At 41.7% G+C, this 23442-nt stretch overlaps 1 protein-coding gene and 1 long non-coding RNA gene across 4 annotated transcripts in view; one reads left to right on the top strand and one right to left on the bottom strand.

Moving 5' to 3' along the window:
• Positions 1-23442, top strand: part of Pdlim3 (PDZ and LIM domain 3) — a 32190-nt gene that overhangs the window by 1967 nt on the left and 6781 nt on the right. For 2 of the 3 annotated variants that reach the window (XM_050147327.1, XM_050147329.1), the window contains exons 2-4: positions 9586-9737; positions 10922-11006; positions 19246-19433. In XM_050147327.1, coding sequence (XP_050003284.1) covers positions 9586-9737; positions 10922-11006; positions 19246-19433 — 425 coding nt within the window. Of the gene's footprint in view, positions 1-9585; positions 9738-10921; positions 11007-19245; positions 19434-19775; positions 19844-23442 lie in introns of all 3 variants that reach the window. The other variant, XM_050147330.1, reaches the window with a different exon arrangement.
• LOC126504807 (uncharacterized) overlaps positions 1-23442 on the bottom strand; it is a 70638-nt gene that overhangs the window by 45869 nt on the left and 1327 nt on the right. The window lies entirely within an intron of this gene.

The following is a 23442-nucleotide window of genomic DNA, read 5'->3' as shown; positions in this document are numbered from 1 at the left end:
ATTATCTCTAAAGCCATGTGTATCAGGAATTCTTGTTGAATAAACGCAAGCCCGCTCACTTGGGCTTCTATGCCTTCATTGAAACTGATTAAGAATATACCCACTGAAATTACAGAGACATGGGAAATCATTTGGATAAAAACCTAGGAAGAATTAGTCAAAAATAACTGATGTTACTATGCAGTGGAATAAATCAATTTTGTAATTTTAATGTTATTCTAAAAGGTATTGGCTAACATTGTGTATACTGTTACATTTTTTTACTTAGCACACATCCTTCTAAGACTGTTACTTTGGTTAACTCACTTCAAGCTCACATCTTTATTCGAGCAGAAAAAAAAAAAAAGGTCCGTTTCACAGATTAGATCGAGCCTTGTGACCAATGATCACAAGTGGAGGACCAGATCTGCCCAGCTCCAGTGCCTGCACGCTTAAGACCACACATGATAAAAATGTCTCCTGTAACATCCAGTATGTCAGTGGCCCATCTCTTCTACACCAAGACTCACTCTCTGTTCTTTGGGTTGCTATCTTTATTCAAGACATCACAACTTCCTGCCTAGAAGCCTGCCTGCCTTCTCCTAGTCACCCTGTGCATTCTTAGCATCCATCTTTGAAAAGCACAAGGGGCCTGTCATCCTCCCCCACAACATCCTCCGGTGACTTCACCAGCTTGTAGAGAACAGACGATGTGTTCTTCAGCACGGCTTTTTACTGTCTGTTGTGACTTCCTTCCCTCTCCCTTGTCTCCTCTCACTCCATACTTGGGCAGTGATGCCACAGCTCTGGCTGCTTGTGACCTCCCTGGCATGGCTGAGCTTCTGACACATGTCTCTTTCTCCCAGAATTCTTTGCTCTACCTCCACGCCATGGTCCTCTCTGCCTATGAAAACCTACTCAAAACTTCTCCCCAAGCTCTCTTCTAATCATGGTCATTTCTTTCCTTGCATAATGATGACTTTCCTCCTATGGGCTCTTATTATCACGTGTATACCACAGATACTTAAGCATACCCCACTCCATCACCTTTTACACTGGAAACTGTTCAATATGTCCAATATCTTCTATATCATAAATGCCATAAGATAAGTATAGCCATAATATGAATGGCTAACTTGTTCACCCTTTACATAACTTTATTGCCATAAATAATAGGTAGGTTGCGCTCCCCCAAATATTCACCTTACAATAAAGGTAACTATTTGTCTATCTGGTTAAATTCTTAAGGACGCAAAAGACTGAAATGCAAAAGTCACACTTACTGTCACAAGAAGGTCCTTCCTTACACAAGAGGTATTTTCTCGAGCCACTGAAGTCAGCTTTTGTCCTACTACAAGCTAGGTTGTATGTACCCTTCACCCTCTCCTGGGTAAATGCAGACTAGGGAGGGTCCTCCATTCATGACACTGCTGCTTTTTAATGGCATGCAAGTGACACACCTGCAGTTCAGTGTTGCCTCTGCCTGTGCTAGCAACTGGCAACGTGCTACTCTGTCTTGATGCCGGATAGTGGCAGATAAGCCACAGCTAGAGTCGACCATGTGAGCAGGAGAGCAACAGTGAGCCTTTATAGTGCGTTGTACTCTGCATTAGGATGTTCAGGTTGATATATTACATTTTGTTAGTTTAAGACGTTTTCAATGGCACAAAGAAATTGCAATTGATTGGAATATAACTTTGCCTTACACCAAGGAGCTTCCAGACAGCACCGCTAGGAGACGATGAAGCTCCACCCAGAGCTTGAGGGAAGGTTACTTGTGGACGGGGTCTAAGCCAGGTTCTTGGCCTCTTATCCAAAGAATTTAAACTAGGGGCTCACTAGGACTCGCAAAAGTAGCAAGATAACTTTATTCTGAGTACAGATTGGAGAAGGAGACACCATCAAAACTGACAGTGGGCCACATGAGTGAGACGACTCAAGGGACTCCCCCCCCCCCATCATCGTTCTGGGCCTCTTTTATTGGACTTAGAAGGACTTAGTTACCAAGGGATGTAAACTTTGGGTGGTTCTCTATGTTGTTTTAAAGCTTAGAACATACATTCATTTTTCCTGTGTGCATGTCCCATCCTATAATGCGGCTGGCTTTAATTGTATGCACAGCCAATTCTACATAGATATAAGATGGTAAATAGGAAATTATCCTAAAAATTTACTAGGAAACACAGTTTTGCCTTATTTTGCATGTATCCAAAGCCAGATCAAGGCGGATTAGCCTTTCTAGTCACACATATATGTGATGGGAATACACTTGAATAGTCTAAATGTAGTTGTACTGGGAGGAGAAAACTCATACCATTCTTAGAGATGGGAACGCCAGTAGCCTGGTATAGGGTGCGAGGGAGGTTCAGGAGGACTCTAAGGTTGCTAAGTACACTGTTTGGAGCAGGGGAGGTGCATAGCATATGCAGGCAAAGAAACTAGGCGGTCAAGCACATCATTACTAGCAGGGGTGGGAGTGGGACATAACCAAAACTGGGGACCCAGGTTGCTAAATTCTCTCCTATGCTCTCCTGCTTCAAGGTAATATGTTACCTCACCCCCAACCAAATCTGCTGAAATTGTAGTTCCAAAAGTTAAGACAAAGGGTTTCTGTTCCCTAATTATTCACAAACCCACTAACCAGTGCAATGATTTTTAGTGTACTTTGAAGAAACACATGCACACATCAAAAGGCAGGAAAATAAACCATTAGACCCAAGGTTTTCTAGACAACACACACACTGTATTTTGTGTAAGATAAAATGTAGTTTGGGGACATTCAGTGTAAGAGAGTGCCTCGGTCCAATCTGAAATGCCTCGTCCTACATTGTATTTTGAATACTCAGTCTTTAGTTCGGGGTGGGATACCACAGGAGGTTTTAGGAAATGAGACCTGGCTCATGGAGGCAATGAGGGCCAAGCCTTTGAGGTTACACCCCCACACTCCCACCCCCGCCTAGGCAGCGCTCTGTCCCCTCTATAGGTTACTCTGCCAGAGATTCTGTCACACAATGACACAAAACTCAGAGAGAGTGGTTATTTCACATGTCTATGTGAGTTTCTTTGGTTTTTCTTGAGAGAAGATCCTAAGGGTTCTTCTTGAAGTTTCTTGACCAACCAGGAAATGGATTGACTCTCACAGACAAATCACAGATTGTTGACATTTGTAAAATTCATATATGAAAGGCAGCACAAACTCAAGTTGTCCACACGTCATGAAATGGGTGTGCATCTGAGGCCAGTATTCCTTTCCTTCATTTTATCCCCTCTTCCTTCTCTTCAGAGAGGTCCGGGGTCAGTGTGGCTGTAAATGCTGCATGGAGTTGAGTACCATTAGTGCTTACAGATTCATTCTCTCTCTCTCTCTCTCTCTCTCTCTCTCTCTCTCTCTCTCTCTCTCNCTCTTTCTCTCTCTCTTTCTCTCTCTCTGTCTGTCTCTGTCTCTCTATCTCTCTCTCTCACTCTCTCTTTCTCTCTCTGTCTGTCTCTGTCTCTGTCTCTCTCTCCAGTCTGTTGCTTTACTCTAAACTTTATTTGAAATTTGAAAATATAAAAATGGAATGTGTGTACTTGGACACCATCTTTTCCCAGGATAAAAAGATTGATGTGAATATATTATCATAGCAAAACCCGTGTCTACAGAGAAGCACTCACTGGTACACATGTCCCTAACACTGATTGCAAAATTTCTTATTAATTGACAGGCACCAAGGGAGAGCAATTATAGTTAGATGGATCTATAATACAATGTAATACAGATGGATCTCTCCCCTGTGAGAAGCTTATGTGTCAGTGGAAGAAGGGACATGTACACAAACTGCCATGAAAAACTGGCCCAAGATTCCCTGAGCAAAGTATGGCTTAAGAGAAAGCAGGAGGCACAGGACGGAGGAGATTACCCGCAGGGAGGCTGCATGGAGTAGTGGAAGAGCCTGTGCTGTCAAGTGAAAACCGCAGTAACAATTTCAGATTTTTCACGGATTAAGTAACCCCACCTGAGCATCTTAAATTTCTGGGCATCAATTTTCTCACATTAAAGTAACAGCAACTGTTTTATAATATTGTCTTAATAGTTAAGCAAAATGATACCCCTAAATGATAATACTATCATGACAGCAAAATGGTTGCCTTCATCCAAGATTGCACATTAGATCACACAGATCACTTTGAAAATACCTATGCTTGGGGTCAGGTGGAGATTCTTCTGTAAATGTTGTGAGATGTCACTCTAGAAACTTCCACAGTGCCCAGGTCCTGGATGGATTTATCTGCCTGGCAAGGATTCCAAAGTTTATTTGGTAGGGAATGGAGGACAACTGGATAGGTTAACATGAATAGTCAAAGTCATCAAAAGTATGTAAATAACACAGCTCATGGGTCCTTTCCTAGAGATTCTGAGTCTGGATTCCAAAACTCCGGTATAGAATAAAGTGTTTATGATCAACAAAAACCCTAGGTGACTCTTGTTACAGGGAAGTTTAAAATCATGATGCTGAGTGATTGAGTGTAGGGCCAGTTATCTTTCTGGTAAATTTCTTAGTTAAGACCTTAATGAGCCCAAAAAAGAAATACCAATTTGTAGTAGGAGAGAGCCGCTTGTTGGTTCCCACTGCCCAGAACCGAAATAATCACACAGAAACCATATTATTTAAATCATTGCTTGGCCCATTATCTCTAGCTTCTTATTGCCTAACTCGTACATTTAACATTAATTTAACAAATTAATCTTACATTAATTTAACAGATTAATTCCTAGTAATCTGTGTATCACTACATGGCTGTGGCTTACTGGTTAAAGTTCTGTCCATCTCTTGCAGGGCTACATAGCTTCTCTCTCCACCCTTCTTTCTCCCAGCATTCAGTTTAGTTTTCCCTGCCTATCTAAGTTCTGCCCTATCAAACAGGGCAAAGCAGTTTTCTTTATTCATTAACCAATAAAAGCAACATATAGACAGAAGGACCTCCCACACCAAAAAAAAAAAAAAAAAAGCAAACAAACCTATGCTTCAACTGGGCAGTGGTGGCACACACCTTTAGTCCCAGCACTCAGGAGTCGGAGGCAGGTGGATCTCTAAGTTCGAGACCAGCCTGGTCTACAGGGTGAGTTCCAGGACATCTATAGCTACACAGAGAAATACTGTCTTATGGGAAATAAAAACCAGAAAGTTGAAAGAAAAAAATAAAACCCTATGCTTCATCTCGCCTCTCTGTTCTCCCAACTGGAGAAAGCATAGTACTCAAAAGCTGTGAGCACACTATAAAGATACAATATCATAACATAATAATGGAGCATCAAAATAGAGCAAGAGTAGATATTAACCATGGACAATGGGCTCTTATGGCACAGTAAAGGTTTAACTTACAAAAACAAAGACAAGTTATCGGTCATTTTAGTCCTTAGTCATTCTAGTCATCAGCCTTACTGAACTGGAAAACCACAGACAATAAAGGCATTGTAAGTCTCCTTCTCCCTCGACAGCTGTTTTCCACCCAATCCATCCATTTGTGGAGGACTAAAGACAGTGACTACCAAGTAGAGAATGAAGTCAGAAGTGAGTTACTAGCCACATTCCCTAGCTGACGTCCTCTCTAGATTCAGTTCTGTTGCTAAAAAAAAAAAAAAAAAAAAAAAAAAAAAAAAAAAAAAAAAAAAAAACCACTCTGGCCAAAAGCAATGTAGGGGGAAAGGGCTTCAGCTTCAGAATCCCAGCTCACTGTCTATCACTGCAGTGATAGAGTGTCAAATGACAATAAGCTAACAAAGCCACCTTCTGAAATGGTCCTGTAGCTGCTCTCAGTTCAGCAGGAAGCCCTGGGTTACTTAGACAGATCTCTTTCCTGCAAAAATGAAAGAGTCCTGTCTGCTCAGCCTATCACAAAGCACTGCTGAAACAATGAAGACAGTTTCTAAGGTTTAGCATTTTGTATAAAGATAAAATGAAATTCTTAACTTTAGTATTTACTGTTAATAAATTTTAGTGCCTTCTACTATCTAAAATATTCAATATCTGATGCCTGTTCAATATATAAATTCAGTATTTATTACTTGTTCAATGTTGAAGTTCTGATGTCTGCTTAAATGTGTACAGACAACAGCACATCTTACAAGCACAGATACATATAGACACACCTATACACAGCTCTGTTTTCCATTCATCATAACCAAAGCTAAAACAGAAAAAGAAAAGCTAACCACTTCCAGATTGGGATTGAGTGTTATATTCTACACATGAGTCTGTTCAGCTGTATTATTAAACCTAAGAGGGGCTTTACAAACAAGCACATCCAACCTCATTTAATGTTGAGACCCAAATGAAGCATTCTGACCCTAGAACCATAAAAATAGAAAGTACTGCCCTTGATATTCTATGCTGAAAGAATATTAAATGACTAGGATTCTTCTTATCCGTACAAGGTCCATCAAGAATGAGCACTTTGTCCTAGCAGTCCTGGGTCCAGGAGAACTTCTAATGGAAAGTAGCCATGACATAGGATCTAAGGGCTAAGATGCACTCAGCACAGGCGTCTTCACCAAGCTTTATCAACTGTTCCCCCTAGAAAATGTTCATGACCCAGAAACTAAGCAAGCACATTAAACAATCTAGGGGTAGTACTGAAGACCTAGGGCACATAAGAATTAGCACTTTTCCAATTTTATTTATTTAATTGAATTTGAATGTCTCCAGACGTTCACAATGGGACTAGAACAAGCAAATAGAAAATAGCAAGTTGACCACTAATCCTATAGTAACATATTAGAAACCACTGAGTTTATTCCTGGAGCAATTGGAGGTTTAAAGTGAAACTCGCAGATAACTCTGATTACAATTGCCAGTTTCCAAATGTAACAGTGCTAATTTCTCAGTGGTAAACATAAACTGAGTTCTGTGCAAGCATAAGGATCTGAGTTTGGATCTCCAGCACCTGAGAAAAATTCAGGCACAGCTGGACCTGTAACCCAATCACTGTGGAGACGAGAGACCTAACCTTCTACCCAGCCAACTGAGCATGAAAATGGGAGTTACAGGTTTACTAAGAGATCCTGTCTCAAAGAAAATAAAGAAGAAAAAGATAAATAGGACACCTGATGCCCTCCTCTGTACTCAGAGCACGCGTGTGTGCGCGCACACTACACACACACACATACAGAGAGAGAGGGGGAGAGAGGGGAGGGGAGGGAGGGAAAGAGGGAGAATCAGAGAAATCGCGTACACACAAAACTCAAACACATATACATTAATTCATAATTTGGGGGTACTAGCTTTTTCTTCTTAAGCCCTGACTTAAATGACCTCCTCACTCATTCTTCAGTTTTTTTATTTATTAAATCTAAACACCGGGAAATAGACTGCGACCCATTAGAATGGGATTCCACCCTGATAACACCATCAAGAGTTGAAAGTATTGTAAGGTGAAATGGAGTGGAGAGTGGGTGCATCTTGATAGATTCAGCACAGCCAAAACAACAGCGTACAGGCATGGGACACTTATAGAATATTTGTTGTTTATCAGCCTAGCCTGAACTTCACCATCAGCTCTCTGTCTCTCTCTCTCTCTCTCTCTCTCTGTGTGTGTGTGTGTGTGTGTGTGTGTGTGTGCGCGCGCGCGCGCTGCTGGCTGGACCTGGGCCTCTGTTGTTACTTCCCAACATCAGTAAACATTATACTGAAAATCACTGGCTAAAGACAAGATCATACTACAGAACCCAAGAATGGTTTATCCTGAGTTTTACGCCTTTTGAACCATGATGAAGTTGAAAAATCACCAGTCAAATCAGCGTTAAGTCGGGGCCCTCCATCAGATGAGCTTGCAGTCTCGTTGAGAAGACAGTAATACACAAGCAACTAAACAAACACAAAATTAAAGGTGATCTCCATGAAGGAAATAAACAAGATATAAAAATGAATAATGAGGTCAGGAGACTAGAGAAAAACCACTCCAGAACTTTATGGGAAATTCTAAAATGCATCATTTGCATCTAAACCCAAAAGATAAAAAGCAGCCACCAAGTGAGACGTATTTCAGACAGAAATAACTATGCAGGAAGACCTTAAGGAGGTACAGAATTGTTCTGCTTAAAAACTGAAAAGAAATCAAAATGCCATTGAATGATGGATAAAGGAGAACAAGACAGTTGTCAGATGACCAGACAGTTAGCCAGGGAGATAGCCATGTGACGACAGGACAGAAAACCGAGAGAAACTTTTACCCAGAAAAAAAGAGCGGTAATCAAAGCAACTTTCGATTTTTAACTAGATATTCAGTAGAATTAACATTCCCCATTTTCTATTTCTAACCATTAAAAATACTGTAACATATATTTTCCTATATCCTAAAACATTCTTTTCATTTTCCACTTCTAAAAGAATCATACACATTTCTGATGGAAAGAAAAAATTGAATCTTGCTTTTTCACTATTTTGAAAAAAAAGTCTCTGAATTTTAAGTAAAATGTTTAGACCATTTATATTTAAGGTAGTTACTGTTCCGGTTTATATAAAATCTATCTTATTAGGTGTTTTCTATTTATTCCACCTGTTCGTCATTCACGGAGAAGATAGCATGACTGAATACAAATGTTCTTTGTGTCATTGGTACCCAGAGGTTCTTTACATTTATGCTAACTCGCCCCTAACAGTTAGCAACCTACCGTCTTATCTAACAGCAACTATTATGACCACTTTTTCCTTCCTGCTCCATCACAGGTGGTCCATGCACAGACGTGTGCCCTTCCTTCCTTGGAGGTATCCATCTTTCCTTGAGTTTCTGTATTTCTTCCCAGTGACTTCAGGTCTCTTGAATGTTATAAATGTTTATATTTTCAGGTTTCTTGTCAGTTCAAGAGTGAGTCTCTCCTCAGATTTCTATACTCAGATGTTCTGTCTTAATTTAAGCTATTATAACTGGGTGACTTTTCAACATCAAAAATCATTTCTTGCCATTCTCAAAGATAGAAATTTGAAGTTAGGGTACTAACATGGTTGGGGCCTTGCAAGGGCACTCTGCCAGATTTCAAGTAACCAACTGTTTGCATCCTTACAAAAAAGGCAGGAAAACAACAAAGCTGTTTCTGAAGTCTGTTTGGGAGGGCGCTAGTCTCAGTCATGACGAGTCTAGACTGCTGATGCTCCCTGGGGCTTTTTCTTCAAAAGTCATCACTTCAAAAGAAATTAATCATAGGAATGTATGGACTATAAATATCCAATTCATGCTGCCCCCTCACAATAATGTTAAAAATGAAAACATATCAAACTCTAAAGTAGTTTCAATTCAGGTACCAAATTCACCAAAATGTAGAAAATGATCTCCAAATAGAAAGTTCTAGTTAAAACAACAAACAACAAAAAGTATTGGTTTTCAACAAAGAAAATATTTACAAATGTAATTATAGAAAATATTTAAATGATAACAAGCGATACGATGGTTAATAGTTAACCTAATAAAATAGCACAATCGATCAACCGAAAGGTCTTTAAAATTAGGGTTATGATTTCACAACCCCTAAAACACTGAAAAGCTTTCCAGGGTGACATAGAAAGATTCAGTAGAAAATTCGAGAGACTGCTGGATACTGGATTTTAACCGGTGTCTTGATACATCTTCCAGATCACTCCGGGAAGCAAGGCGGCAGCTGCCAACCTGTGTCCTGGGGATGTCATCCTGGCTATTGACGGCTTTGGTACGGAGTCCATGACCCATGCAGATGCACAGGACAGGATTAAAGCCGCAGGGTATCAGCTGTGTCTCAAGATTGACAGGTGCGCCTTGGCTAATGGGGTCAAAACTTGATCTGGTTTTCAGGAGAACCCGAACCAGAACTCTAAATGGCCTCATCTGCTTTGTGAGAAATGTCATAGACCTAGAATTTCAATGGGTTTTTGTTTGTTTGTTTTATGTTTTTGTTTCTGTTTTTTATTTATCAGCCTCTTTATTCTTATATTCGCTGAAACTAGTCAGTCTAGCATGTGTGGATGAACCAATTTTTAAAAACAAAATTCTCTGAAATGTCAAAATTAAAGTCACGTAGACAAATGAATGGCTTCTTCATACAGTAGCCCAGTGATTTGACCTTGAAAATAATTATAGCCTTGAAAACACAAAGCAGAATAAACGGCAGGACCATCACTCTGTGGGACGGAATAGGATTGAAAGGTGCCCCTCAAAGACTCTCTTGATTTGCCCCAATGTGACCATGTTACATTTGGTTCTTAATTTCCTCTCTGCTGCAGGCTGGTCTGTACAGATTCACCCCAAAGACTACCACAAGGTGTGGGGGATAGATATGTGTATAGTGTATATGCAGATGCTTCTAGCCTATCTCCTAAAGCTGAAATTTGATCCCAACTCCTCGTTATGAGAGCTTTGGTACGAAGCTAAGAATAATGAAATAATAATTGGTTATAGTGGTCGCTGTCACGTGATTATCATGTGGCTGTAGTACTCACATTCCTCTCCATCGGTACAGGAGACTCAATCCATTAGCCGTCCATAACCTTCATGGAGTAAAATAGAGTCTTTCCTATCTGTGCCTATGGTTCTGAGCCACAGACACATAAGAGCTGGGCACACCAAAGCTCTTTGATGCCAGTCACACCGCCCTGTGGCCAATCTCTCCCTGTGGCTACGATGGTGGCCTTAGAAGGATAGAAGAGAAGCGAAATCCATGGAGTTTGCCTCCTGCTCTCTGCGGTGTGTCTCTAAGTGCCCTCCTCTGTTGTTCTGGAGACCGCGTCATGCACTCGCTCTGTTCCCAAGTCTGCAAAAATACCCTAAAAAATAAGTCTAACAAAATGGGGACGTACAGAGTAAGTAGACACTAGATTCTTCTGGCTGAAACTAGTCAAGGCTGCCAGTGTTTTTCACAGCCGGAGTGGGAAATCGTGTGTATTTTGATAGGATCCGGATTGAGACTCCGAGCTTGCCAGCTTTGTTTTCTTTGCAGGGCAGAATCGCGCCTATGGTCGCCACAGGTGTCTGAAGATGGGAAAGCACATCCTTTCAAAATCAACTTAGAAGCTGAACCACAGGTATGACGTTAGGAGAAAATGAAATCACCTCGCCCTTTCTGTTCACGGGTGGGGAGGCTTCCTGGGGGCAGAACTGACAAACTAAGAATCAGGAGCAGGTCACCTGTGAGGTCGCGATTGGGGTCTACTCGCTGAGATTAATTTACATGATTCATATTTTCTTATATCCAAACAGAGCAAGGACCTAGGTAAAGATCTCTTTAAAAGTCACGTGTCTCCTCTGCCGGGCGTGTTGGTATAGGTCTGTAATCCCAGAATTTGGGAGGCAGAGCCAGGATTGCTGCAAGGCTGAGGCCAATCTGGAATAGCCAGGAAGTTCCAGGCCAGCCAGGGCCACAGACTGAAGCCACGACACACTAGAAAGGGAGGAAAACACACTTTCCCGTTCAGAACAATTTGACTAGATCTGCATGGAGGCCACTTTTATTTTCCTTCTCTTTTCTTTCTTTTTTTTTTTTTTTTTTTTTTTTTTTTTTTTTTTTTTTTTTTTTTTTTTTTTTTTTTTTTTTTTTTTTTTTGGTTTTTCGAGACAGGGTTTCTCTGTGGCTTTGGAGCCTGTCCTGAACTAGCTTTGTAGACCAGGCTGGTCTCGAACTCACAGAGATCCGCCTGCCTCTGCCTCCCGAGTGCTGGGATTAAAGGCGTGCGCCACCATCGCCTGGCTCTTTTCATTTTCTTATGATAGACTTCTGCTGAATAAATGGCCATGATGTAATCTGAGAACGTTAAGTTGTTTAAATGAGGCAAAACTAAAAACCGGACTGGGCCATTTGAAACAGGTGGCGCTAATCTAATGGTTGTAATCTTCAGTGCGGTAAGGTCTTTGCACGGGTCTTGTTTTGACACCCTGATTTAATTCTCAGTTCTGACATTCTCTAATTAAATTTACCTTACCTAAAAGAATTGGATTTTGTTATCACGGAGATACTCCGCTCGTGCGACTGCCTTATAACAGATAAGGGATTTTTCCCTTGAAGCAACCCCGTCTCGTGAGCCACATGAATCTAATCATCCAAGGCTTATCTGGCTATGCCCATTTTCAAAACCCCCCCTCCCCAAAAGGCTGAAATTCTGAAATTGAATCAAACCTCTATTATAATACACTGGAAAAATCTAATTACAAACAGGGCTTTAGAACCTCTATTTAGAAGCTGCCAAGGCTTAGAGATGCAAAGATACATGTTTAATATCATCTCTAAAACAAGCTCTCCTAGTAAGATGCTAGCTATTCCTAGTTTGCTATTCCAATTTGCTAATAAAGACTGCCGGGGAGCACAGTTATAATTCACACTTCCGCACTCTTGCCCTTGGCAGGGTCATAGGCTCCGTGTTTTCTACTCACCCCAGTAAACCTCTCTTTTCTCTTCATTAAATAGACATAGCACAACAGAAGTACAAGTGTCTCACAGGCTGCTCAGAGATTTCAATAAGACGATACAGGCAATGGCCTTTTGAAAGCTAGTGGAAGGAGAGGGATGGCTTCTGCTTAAGTGTCTTCTCCCCTCAACCTCCAAGCCGTGAGCAGAACCCTTCCCAACTTCCTTGACAGTGTTCACCAGCCGTTTACAGAAGGGCTTTCTGTCTTCACTGCCGCTGTGAGACAAGGAAGAGTCCCTTCCTTATGACTATTACAAAGGTCATTCTAAATCGTGGTCCTTCAAAGTTTCATTTCAGTTAAAATATAGCTCCTTCCCTGGCCCACACACAGAAAAGGAAACACGGTATGTATTCTTTCAAGAGAAGGGTTAATAAGATTCTTGACCTAGGTTTTGACTAAAAGGGAAGAGATAATCTGCGCCTAAAAATTATGAGCCAAAAGAAGAGAACAGGGGCTGCAAAGAAAGCAAGCAGGATATAGAACACTTTCAAGACAGGAGCCGTGGGTCTGTTCTCCTTGCAAGTGCCCAGTAAATCCCAGACTAATGGGATGGAGGCTAAACTGTGCATTTCCTAGTATTGACCAGGCTGGGTCCAGGGGACCAGTTCTCAGAACAGATGCTGCCTCCAGCTGTTACGTTTTGTGTGATCTTGGAAGGTGAGTGGCATATTTAGGTCAGAGAAAACTTTCATTCTTCCAAGTGAGCAAACACTGAAAAGGATGGTGAGAAGAGATATAGATTGGCCATCCCAGATTTAAACTGATGAGGACCAGAAGCTTCAGGTTCGTGTGAAACATCTGCATATACACAGTGAGATGCACACATATACGGTGAGATATACACATACGCAGATACACACATATACAGTTAGATATACACATACACAGTGAGATGCACACATATACGGTGAGATATGTTACTGAAGAGACCCAACCCAAACCCAAAATTTGCTTTTTGCCTTTTTTCATCTTGACACATAGGCTCAGGGGAATGAGCCTTCCCATTGAGTCAGGAGCCACTGCACGAGACCAGGCGAGGAGTTTTCCACTTACAACCTATCTCTGCTCAAAATCTTCCCCATTTTGGACCAGTTTTGCTTTCTGGGTTTAGATTAGAGACGTTCAACCTGTAAACATAGCAAAAAGATCTAAAAGCCGCTGGTGTCACGCCCTGGCACGCTAGGGTCATGTATGTTGGTAACTGGCAATACCTCAATCAACACTTAAATTGATACAAGGGAAAGTTAGATGAAACACAACATTCCAGATACATCACTGTCATGTGTACTCAGCCCTTTGTGGCAATGCCCGATGCCTGCTCACTTCCCAAACACATCAGTTCATCATCTAGAAACAACAGAAGAGAAAAGGAAGACCTGTGTGGCCCTTCTGCATGTCTCTGTTGACTGTCCAAACGTGGAGCCTAGAATGCATTGGATGAGATTCCCATCTCTGTGTCCGCTCACAGCACACATCGATTGCTGTATTGTGTGCACCCTTTTGCGCAATTTTCCCGTCCCAAATGTGTCCTTGTTTTTAAAACTCTAACTCTCAATATGAGATGCAAGCTCTGGGGTACTAAACAGATTCCATCACTGGGCCAAACCCCAGATGACATTTAATCACAGTTTCCACTCCTACCCTGGTAAGGATTTATTAAACCAAGAGGTACTCAAGCCGTGATGGGAGTCTGTATTTTGCTACCTAATATCTTCAGAATTTAGAGGCGATAGATGATAATCCCTAGCTGGAGTGAGAAAAGAGGTCTCTCTTGCAAACAAACCTGCACGCATTAATTTATCACTATCACTTTTCCAAGAATTAGCTTCTAAGACATAATTCTAATTTTAAATATTCTGGCCTCTTGTTAATCATTTTATTAGCCAGGATATGCAGAATTTAAGGGTTAGAGTAGACATATTTTTTTTTTTTTACAATTCTTCAGATAGGGAAAAGGAAATGAAAGGAAATGAATTTCTTTCCTTTTTTAAGTGAGAAAGGTGACGATTAGGTTAACAACTGCAGCCAGGATTCAGATGGTGTCTTTTAAAATTCCATTCGCTTGAGTCATGCCTTGTCCTTATGGACTCGCTCTCCAAGAAGCCAGCCTCGGACGGAGGGGCCCCAAGATAAGAACAAGTTCAGCTCTCCTAATCATCAAAGGGTTTCCTCTGATGCCGCCAGACTGCAGCATGACTAGCTCACAGGGCGCAGGCATTTGGTCCACAAGACAGCTAAATTTCAGTGTAGTTTCTGCCACCCGAGAGTCCTGGTTACAACACAGCGGGGCATTCTCCGAACAGGTTATACACTTGGGGTCTTTGCATTTGGGAGAAAAAAAAATGATTTTTAAGTAATACACACACACACACACACACACACTGCCTCTCAGAAAGATTTGCTTTCCCCCTAATGAGAACTATGTAAAAAGAGCACCTTTCCGGAGAGCAGAGGTGTGTCAGCGGGGGCGGGGGGGGGGGGGGGGGGGGGGAGATGGCATCAGCTACGCCAATGCTTCTATTCCCCTGTGCTGCTACAGGCGAATGGTAAACCGCAGCCAACAATAGAGATCTGAATTCTTGTGTCTCAACCCAAGCCAAATTGGTATAGTAAGTACTGTGACCTTTGGTATAGGGTAAAATATTTTTTCTTGTTTTTAACATGCTATCTACTCATAACATACTATGAAAATAAAACATGTCCCATTATCTAAGACCAAGGCCAAGTGATATATTGATATTATTTATACATATGGTGTTTTTCCCTCTAAGTTTAGACGTGGGGGACTTTTTCTTACATAATTATAATAATTGATTTTAAATGTTAATGGATAGGGTTTTTTCTTTCATCTTTCTGTGCTATCGCTAAATAGAGACGTTTTGTTTTTATGGATTCAGATTTGAGTCTTATGCCTATATAGGACCTTAGAAGTTGTTCAGATCAGTTTCCAGCAACTGAATGGATTCATTCCGAGTCCGGCAGTCTGTGCGCAGACTCTGGTATTTTTCCGAACAAGGTGTCACTCTAGAAGGGCATTGTTAGTCCTTCCTCAAAGTAAACTGTTACTTTCACTCCTGCTTAATATCCGGGTAACCCAAACATATGATGTATCTATTATAGCAAAAAAAAATGGGGGCTTAGAAACAAACAGAAAACGGCTCTGTCTGAGCAGGAAGGACATTATGCCCATGTCTTTGTAAAGAACTATGTCTTCCTATTAAAGAGGTGTTTACATGTGCGGCCAGTTTGTTTCCCTAAAGCTAACTTCAATCTCCTCTGCAATGTTTTGGTAACTGGAAGGAGATCTACAAAGCAATCTCTCACGCACATTTCCCACGGAGCTCCTCTAACGCAGAAACTCTTGAAGCCCATCACTAGAGGAAAACGATGGTTTCAGAGTGCCTTTGTATTCCACTTGAAGGGTGGGCACGAGCGGATAGCTTCATAAATTCCAGGCGCGATGGTACAGACCCATTGCCTCACTTTGACTTGATCAACTTTTTCCTCGCTTTGCATCATTGATCTCTTGCCTCCCTGTGGCTTTCATATGAAAGATTTAGAGAGTGGTAGGTATAAGAGAGAGGGATGGAGTGTGTGGGTCAGGCACACTGCTTCAGATGAAGATGGTAATGGCCTTGATCCTTCATCTGTGCACGTCATTAAGTAAGAAACTGAAGGTGAACTGGCTTTGAGTGTTGTCCTTGTCCAGGGCATTTCTAGGATTTGGGTGCCTGCTGCCACAAGTCCCATTTTTTCTGCTACCAGTGCCATTCCACAGATTCATAACTTTAACCCAACCATTTAATATTTCACTCTTTCAACACATTGTCCTTTAACATGAGCCCCTTGTGTTTAAAAACCTGATTTTAAAATTGAGAATTAATTCAAATGGCTACTTTTTGGTAAGGTAAGAATTATTTGAGGGCTGGAGAGATGGCTCAGCAGCTAAGGGCATTGCCTGCTCTTCCAAAGGTCCTGAGTTCAATTCCCAGCAACCACATGGTGGTTCACAACCATCTGTAATGAGATCTGGTGCTCTCTTGAGGAAGAGACCTGGTCAGTCATCCTCATCAACTTAGACCATGAAACCCAATATGGACAAGATCAACAGAACCACCATATACGGGTGCCCACGCATGCTTCAGCATTGCCAGGGCATAAATTTAAAAAAAAATTGGAAGAATTATTTGATGACTTTCTCTGGGTAAAATAAACACAAATGTGGGGATATAGAAATTGCTACATAAAAACTTTATGTCGCATGTGCTTTTCCAAGAAAAGAAAAAGGAATTAAAGAGGACCAGCAGGCGTCTAACCGGCTTTGTCTTTTGATTCTGTTTGGCCATCAACAATGATGTAAGACTTGGACAGAATGCTGCCTCTCTGTGCCATCGTTAAATTTCTTGTTTAACGATGTATACACGTTGGTGTATACACTTCATTGTGCTTTGGGGAACGACTCTAGAAACCCGTAAACTAATGCTTTGCAAAGCCTAAACAAGAATGTCTCAAGCCTGCGTTAGAAAGACCTCCTTTTGTGATGTGAATAGAACATACGGGGATTTTTTCTTTTAACCAATCACATATTCCTAATGTGAGAGAGACAGAGAAAGGGACAGAGAGAAACCAAAGCTGAACTCACAAAGGAAAGCCCGGAGCTGGCTAACGTATATACTGATGTTTGGAAGTCCTACTGGGGATCCTGAGAGCAGAAATATCTTCAGGCGAGCTGGTCCCTATGTAGGACAATCATCATTCGTGCTTACTCACTATTTGAAAGCTTACAAACTAAAAACTGAAGGCAGATACTTTTTCCCCCAATCAAGCCATCATAGTATACTAATTAATTTTTGTAAACGTCATACTATTCACCGCGATTTTTAAGACATTTCATACTTCACTCTGAAAAGAATCAACCCGGTCCCACAAAGCTGGAGTGGCTCATTTTATCCTGACCGACTCGCTCTGTAATTAGCATGGAAGATTTATAATCCACCAAAGCTAAATTGGGCCATTAGCCTCTGTCTTCCTCCTATCCAAAGGAGTTGCGAAGGCTCAAGCCATGAGTGCTGTCATTACTTAAAATTGTCCCCAGCACACTTTTTTTTCAAGCCATAATAATGGGTAATCAAAGTGATAATCACAAAATACAGCCAATCCGAATTAAAGATCAGCACAACACCCTCAGACCATGCGGCCATGTAAATGTTTGCACACACTTTTATGTGTTGCGGGACTCAAAACTGAGACATTTCTAAAACTATGTTTGGTGGCTTCAGTACTCTTTTTACTGAGTGACAGCAAGAATAATGTCATCCAGCCAATGCCTCAGCATCAAGATATTCTTGTAGAGGAAAAAGAGGTCTGTGAACAAGGTATTAGTCAGTCTATTACCACTATATACTCATGGGCTAAGTTGTATTCAGCTTAGACCTTTTGAGCTCCGGGATACTGTTAACCCATGTGCCCTACCTTGAGGAGACAAAGACCCTGTCCTTTATATCATCGCAGATTCTCAGGCATCATGACACTGGGGACGAAGGAGAAATGATTCAGTAGCTAATCACTGAAGCTGTGCCCATTTGCAGCGTCATAACTATGTTTGAACACGGTCTGTAGGCCTCCATGGGGAAACATTTCAAATAACCACGCATCATTTCAAGTCTGTGTGCAACCCTGACTGCATATTCACAGAATAAAAGAGGTTATAGAGATGGAGGTAGCTACGGCTGCCAGGTAGAATCACGTGCACAGGGCACAGACCCATGAGCATTTTAGCATCCCTACCAGCTTCCTCTGGTGCTTCTAAGACAAAAATGAACATGTTTGAAAATTGTCAATGTATTCAAAACAAGGAAACATTATCCCTACGCTTAGATTGGGTCATTCGGGCATGTTTCAAACTCAGGGCTTGAGACGCTGCTGTCCTGTGGGCAACAAAGTAAAATTACACAAATGCACATGCATGCACACACACGTGTGTATGTGTATATATATCCATATATGTCCATATATACCCATATAAATGTGTGTATGTGTATATATATATATGTATATATATGTCACATCTCTGGATTCCTTTCATTTGTCCTCCAAGAGACAACCATGAAGAATTCCTTAAATACACATACTACATTATCACAACAAAGGGAAGGAATTCTGTGCACGATATTCCCGCCTTCACAAAATCTTCTCATTCTCCTTGCTCATTAAAAGTACAGCTGTACTCAAATTAATGATTTGAGTCTTGTTGCTGTAAATATTAAAAAAAAAAACTAAAGTCATTTGTGCCTAGATCAGTTTAGGTGACTCACTGTAGTTATTCTCCACCACTCAGTGGCCAGATGATCTTCATCCTCTCATCCTCTCAGTCAACACGGAGGAAAGCTCATTCCGATGTAGGGGTAGCAGGCTTGCCTGGGGAGTGCTGGACCCTGGGTTCTATCGCCAGTGTCCCACAGCCAAAGGGCATTTACAGAGAAGAAAGCGCATGTGACCTCGCGGGAGAGGACGTTAAATTTGGCCATTTTTTATTCTAAACTAAAAATCTCATTTCTAATACACTGCATTTTGAGTTTCCTAAAGGAAGGAGATGGAGCCAGAAAAGAAGGCGAGACCATTCTTGAACTCTGAGATAGCGAGGGTCCAGTCCAGTGCAGCTAACGTTTGGCCGATGAATGTAGCGTGTGTAAATTGCAGAGACACAGTAGAGAGATGGACCCTAATTCCTCTCCTAATCATTTTGCTAGTCCTAGAGCAGGTAATGATGTCTCAATTAACAACAGCATCGCTGCCGGGTTCGTTCATTAACCGCTGTGTTGTGCGTTCTGTGGCTCTGTGTATTTTGTCTGCCGTGTACAGGAATTCAAACCCATTGGTGCCGCGCACAACAGAAGGGCCCAGCCTTTCGTTGCAGCAGCAAACATTGATGACAAAAGACAGGTAGTGAGCGCTTCCTATAACTCACCAATTGGGCTCTATTCAACTAGCAATATCCAAGATGCGCTACACGGCCAGCTGCGGGGTCTCATCCCCAGCTCACCTCAAAAGTAAGTACCTGCTGCTCAGTTCCAGCCAATGTTCTTCACAACGTGGTTTCTTTCCCGACCTCCAGCTCCTGCCATTTCCTCCTTTACGTTCTCGAAGGTACTATCACACTTGTTTTTTAAAGAGAAGCATCTAGAACTTGGCTCTAATTTGTTCTGGAGCCCAATCAGCCGGTTCCTGAATAGTTAGTAGCTACGAGGTCTGGTTCCGTCATCACCGTTCTTAGGCATGTCGGTATTTGGTGGTTAAACATCCTCTCTGCACAAGTCTCATGCATTTACTTTAAACCCCCAAGAGATTGAGCCGCCACTGAGGGATTTTTCTTTAACCCTTTGTTTTTGCAGGATGTGAACTACTTTGAACACAAGCACAATATTCGGCCCAAACCTTTCATAATTCCAGGCCGAACAAGGTCATAAACTCTGAGATTGTGAAGTTTGAAGTGCATGCTGCTTTAACCAATTCTTACTAACAGCCCAGAAAAGTAACTTCTAGGTGTCTGGAGTATCTTTTCACTGTGAAGCTTATGTTCAAAGCAGAAGGCAACAACTCACTTAGCAGCGAAGGGTAGCCAGGTAGCACCCGTTACTGAGGGTAAATATTGACTAGATGGCAGGGCTGTGAAATCTTAGGTGATCACCGTGTGTATTTATAACTAATGACCCAGAAGCTCTGCGGATCCCATCCAGAACACAGTGACCTCTCAGGCAGGCAGATGAACCCTGTCCCAGGTCAGGAAAGCCCAGCCTGCAGAGACAAAAAAAAACAAAAAAAAAAAAAAAAAAAAAAAAAAATGGAAACCAGCCCAGGCAGCAGCAAGGGGAAGCCAGGATTGCTTTATGAGTTTGACAGACTCTGGCCATCCCACCTCAGTTCCTGCCTCTCTTTGCACCTTCAAACCCACCACTTTAGCCCTGATAGAAGACTAGCTTTTCATGCGTATGAATTCTTTCAAAGGAAGAAAGGCTCCTCAGACAGGAACCTTTCCGTCTGGTGAAAATCAGTATTAAGATGAAAGAAGGAAAGCAGTTACTGTGAGTGTTGCTGACTCTCATGGAATACGCTGTAAATGAAACATAGTATTACTAAAACTCTAAATTCTTTATCTGTCGATCGGAGACGTGATTATAGTGGCACAATCGTTTCCAGAATCTTCTCTAGACATTGAACTTGAACTTCAGCTGAAAGGAATACCAAAATCGCAACTTCAGGAAGCCTCAAATCCATCACTCTGTCCTTTGGTTAGTTAACCCAAGGAAGCTACTGATCAGAATAGGTGGATGCTAATGGGTTAGAGAAATGGCAGAATGGGGTGCATCAGGTGCCCCACACTGGTAGTACATAGGTGATCTCACACCTTAGGCATGACTTATTTAGTCCTCCCATTGTTTGCTTTATGTGGGGGTTAATTAAATATCTCTACATGCCATCTTATTGAAACGCTCATCACTGTTAAGTATATGTTAATCGATACGTTTCATAATTAAGTGACTGACCCTGTAGGTGCTGAATTCCTGCGACTAGGAAATCCTTACATCCTATGTGGTTTTTCTAAGCGTAGATCCTTCATTAAGCCACAGGAAGGGTCAGGAGATTGTCTCCAAATAAACCACACGGTTTTCCAATCAGACACAGGAGAAACGTGACCGGGCGAGCGGGAGAAAGGTGCTGAGAAAGCTGTGACGTCACAGGAGGTGTCTCTGTAGGGCTGGTCCCACGTTTTATCCCCACCACCTAGAAATGAGCCTAGAGCATCACAGTGTGCGCTCATCCCAGGTGCACCAGATAAAGGCATCAAATCCAGAGAGTACTCCGTGCTTCCTGAGTGTGAGACACGAAGCGTCAGAAGCCGCCGTCCCCGCTCCATCTTTAGGTCTACCCCGTGCTCTCTGTCCCCTTCTTCCCATTCCTTCTTCTCCTTCGTCTTTTCCCTTGTTTTTTTTTTCAATACTACTCCTGCAGCGCCCCACCTTCCGTCACACAACACACCACATTAAAAGTGAAAAATGCACAGGACACATGCTTTTAATCCCAGCACTCGGGAGGCAGAGGCAGGTGGATCTCTGTGAGTTCAAGGTCAGCCTGGTCTACAGAATTAGTCCTAAGACAGCCAGCACTACACAAAGAAACCCTGTCTTTAAAAAAAAAAAAAGTTAAAAATGCTATTTTATTATTGAATAATATATTGAATAAAGACCTAGGACACATTTGATTGTACAATTCAAAGAAAGTCAGGGGGCATTCTGCTATATTTATATAATGCATAATTTATATATTATATTATAAAATATAATTTAGTCTATATTAACTTTAAGGTGGTGATAAAGACAAACCATTCACAAGTTTGTCACTTGCAGATACCTCTTAGTACAACAGAATTTAGAAGAAAGGACTCTTCTAAAAACGAGTCACTAAATAAAGGTACCTGCGTACAGATTCTACAGACTAGTGGAACGCCTCTCTTCTCTCTTCCTCTCTCCCCTCACTATTTGCTCCAGCCTCAGAACTTTCTGCTCTCTCCCAGTGATTTGTCTTCAGCAAGGTAGAATTTTGAGAGGCTCCACATCAAGCTAGCACTGCAAAGGAACAACTTGTTCAATCCGAAGTAGAACAGGTGTAGGGGATTTATGTGTTGCCCTGTCTGGTGTTTCGGTGCCAGCTCCGGCTCCGTGATGACTTCATCACCGTCGAAGCCATTTAACGCTCCACTGTTCTTAAATTGAAATATGTGACATCTTAAACCCGGAGCCATAAGTCAAGACGTGCACCAGATATTTTTACGGATCTGGATGTAAAGACGAAATGCTTTTGCGTCGTTTTAAACAAGTTACATCCAGAAATCTGCCCTCCCCACCAAACGTCTGAACACAGTCCCAGGGAAGTTCAGTGTCCGTAGGAGAACCCACCTGGCTGTGAAATAACTGAGGTCGCCGTCCCCTTTCCAGGTGACCTGTCACATCACTAAGACAGCCTCAAGAGGTCACACCAGCATCTGCATTCCGGGTCATTAAGGTTAAGTCCCTGGACTCATGAGCCATTCTGCAGTGCCTAGAGTCCCTGAGAACCATTTTTATTCAAATCAACCCAGGAACTCTCTTAACATTGACTTGGACATTTATAAAGGTCACTCTCGTTGGTGTGACATCATTTCCTCCATTTACTAGACACGGGCCCCTAATTTATGAGTCACGGGACCTCCAATTCGAATGATAAAAGAGGGAGAAATAGAAGACACAGTCTTTGACAAATTAAAACCACATGCACATGTATATCAATATACAATCCCTAATGGCAGAAAAAGATTGCTAATTACAACTCCGAATAAAGCATATCTGTGAGTTCACGTTGATGATAGCTTACCCAGCATCTAGCATCCTGTCTGATGCACAGGAAGCCATGCAAGTTCTAAGCCTCTCCTGAATGGGCCTATTATGTTGGTCCCTCAAGATTTAACTCACTGTCTCAAACTCCCATTTTTCAAGTCCACGAACCTCATTACGCTTACGTCAAATCATTTAATTCCTGACCAAACTGCTTGACAAGAGAAAATTTTCTTCCTTCCTTTTAGCAGTTAAAGTCAATTTTAGGAATTGGTGCTGAGCCTAAAAAAACAGTGAATAAGGCCAGATGGCATTTTGGTATGTGACCTAACTCATGTCCTCTAGCTTGGTTTTAAACAAATTCTCAACAGGCAGAAGCAAAAGGGATGGTGTAGGAAGTTGGGTTGTACAACACAAGACCCTAAAAATAATTAAGTTATTTATTGACAGTATTGTCCACACTAACCAGGTTGCAACATTGAATGAATTTAAAAAAAAAAAAAAAAAACACTACCCAGCATCCTTTTGGGTTTTGGTGTCTATGTGGGGCTGTAGTTAACCATGTAGCCCTTCAAAGCAAATGCAAAGATGGGGGTCCCATCCTTCACAGCTGACCTTCAGACAATCGCATCACATCCGTTTATGTGTCTCAAGTTCACAGCAACACCAACGGGCAATCATAACAGAGGTT

The sequence above is a fragment of the Alexandromys fortis genome, unplaced genomic scaffold (assembly GCF_014885135.2).
Source record: "Alexandromys fortis isolate MF-2015 unplaced genomic scaffold, M_Fortis_MF-2015_v1.1 scaffold_32, whole genome shotgun sequence".
Lineage (NCBI taxonomy): Eukaryota > Metazoa > Chordata > Mammalia > Rodentia > Cricetidae > Alexandromys > Alexandromys fortis.
The sequence above is the reverse complement of the archived record's forward strand: the minus strand, read 5'-3'. Positions and strand labels throughout refer to the sequence as shown.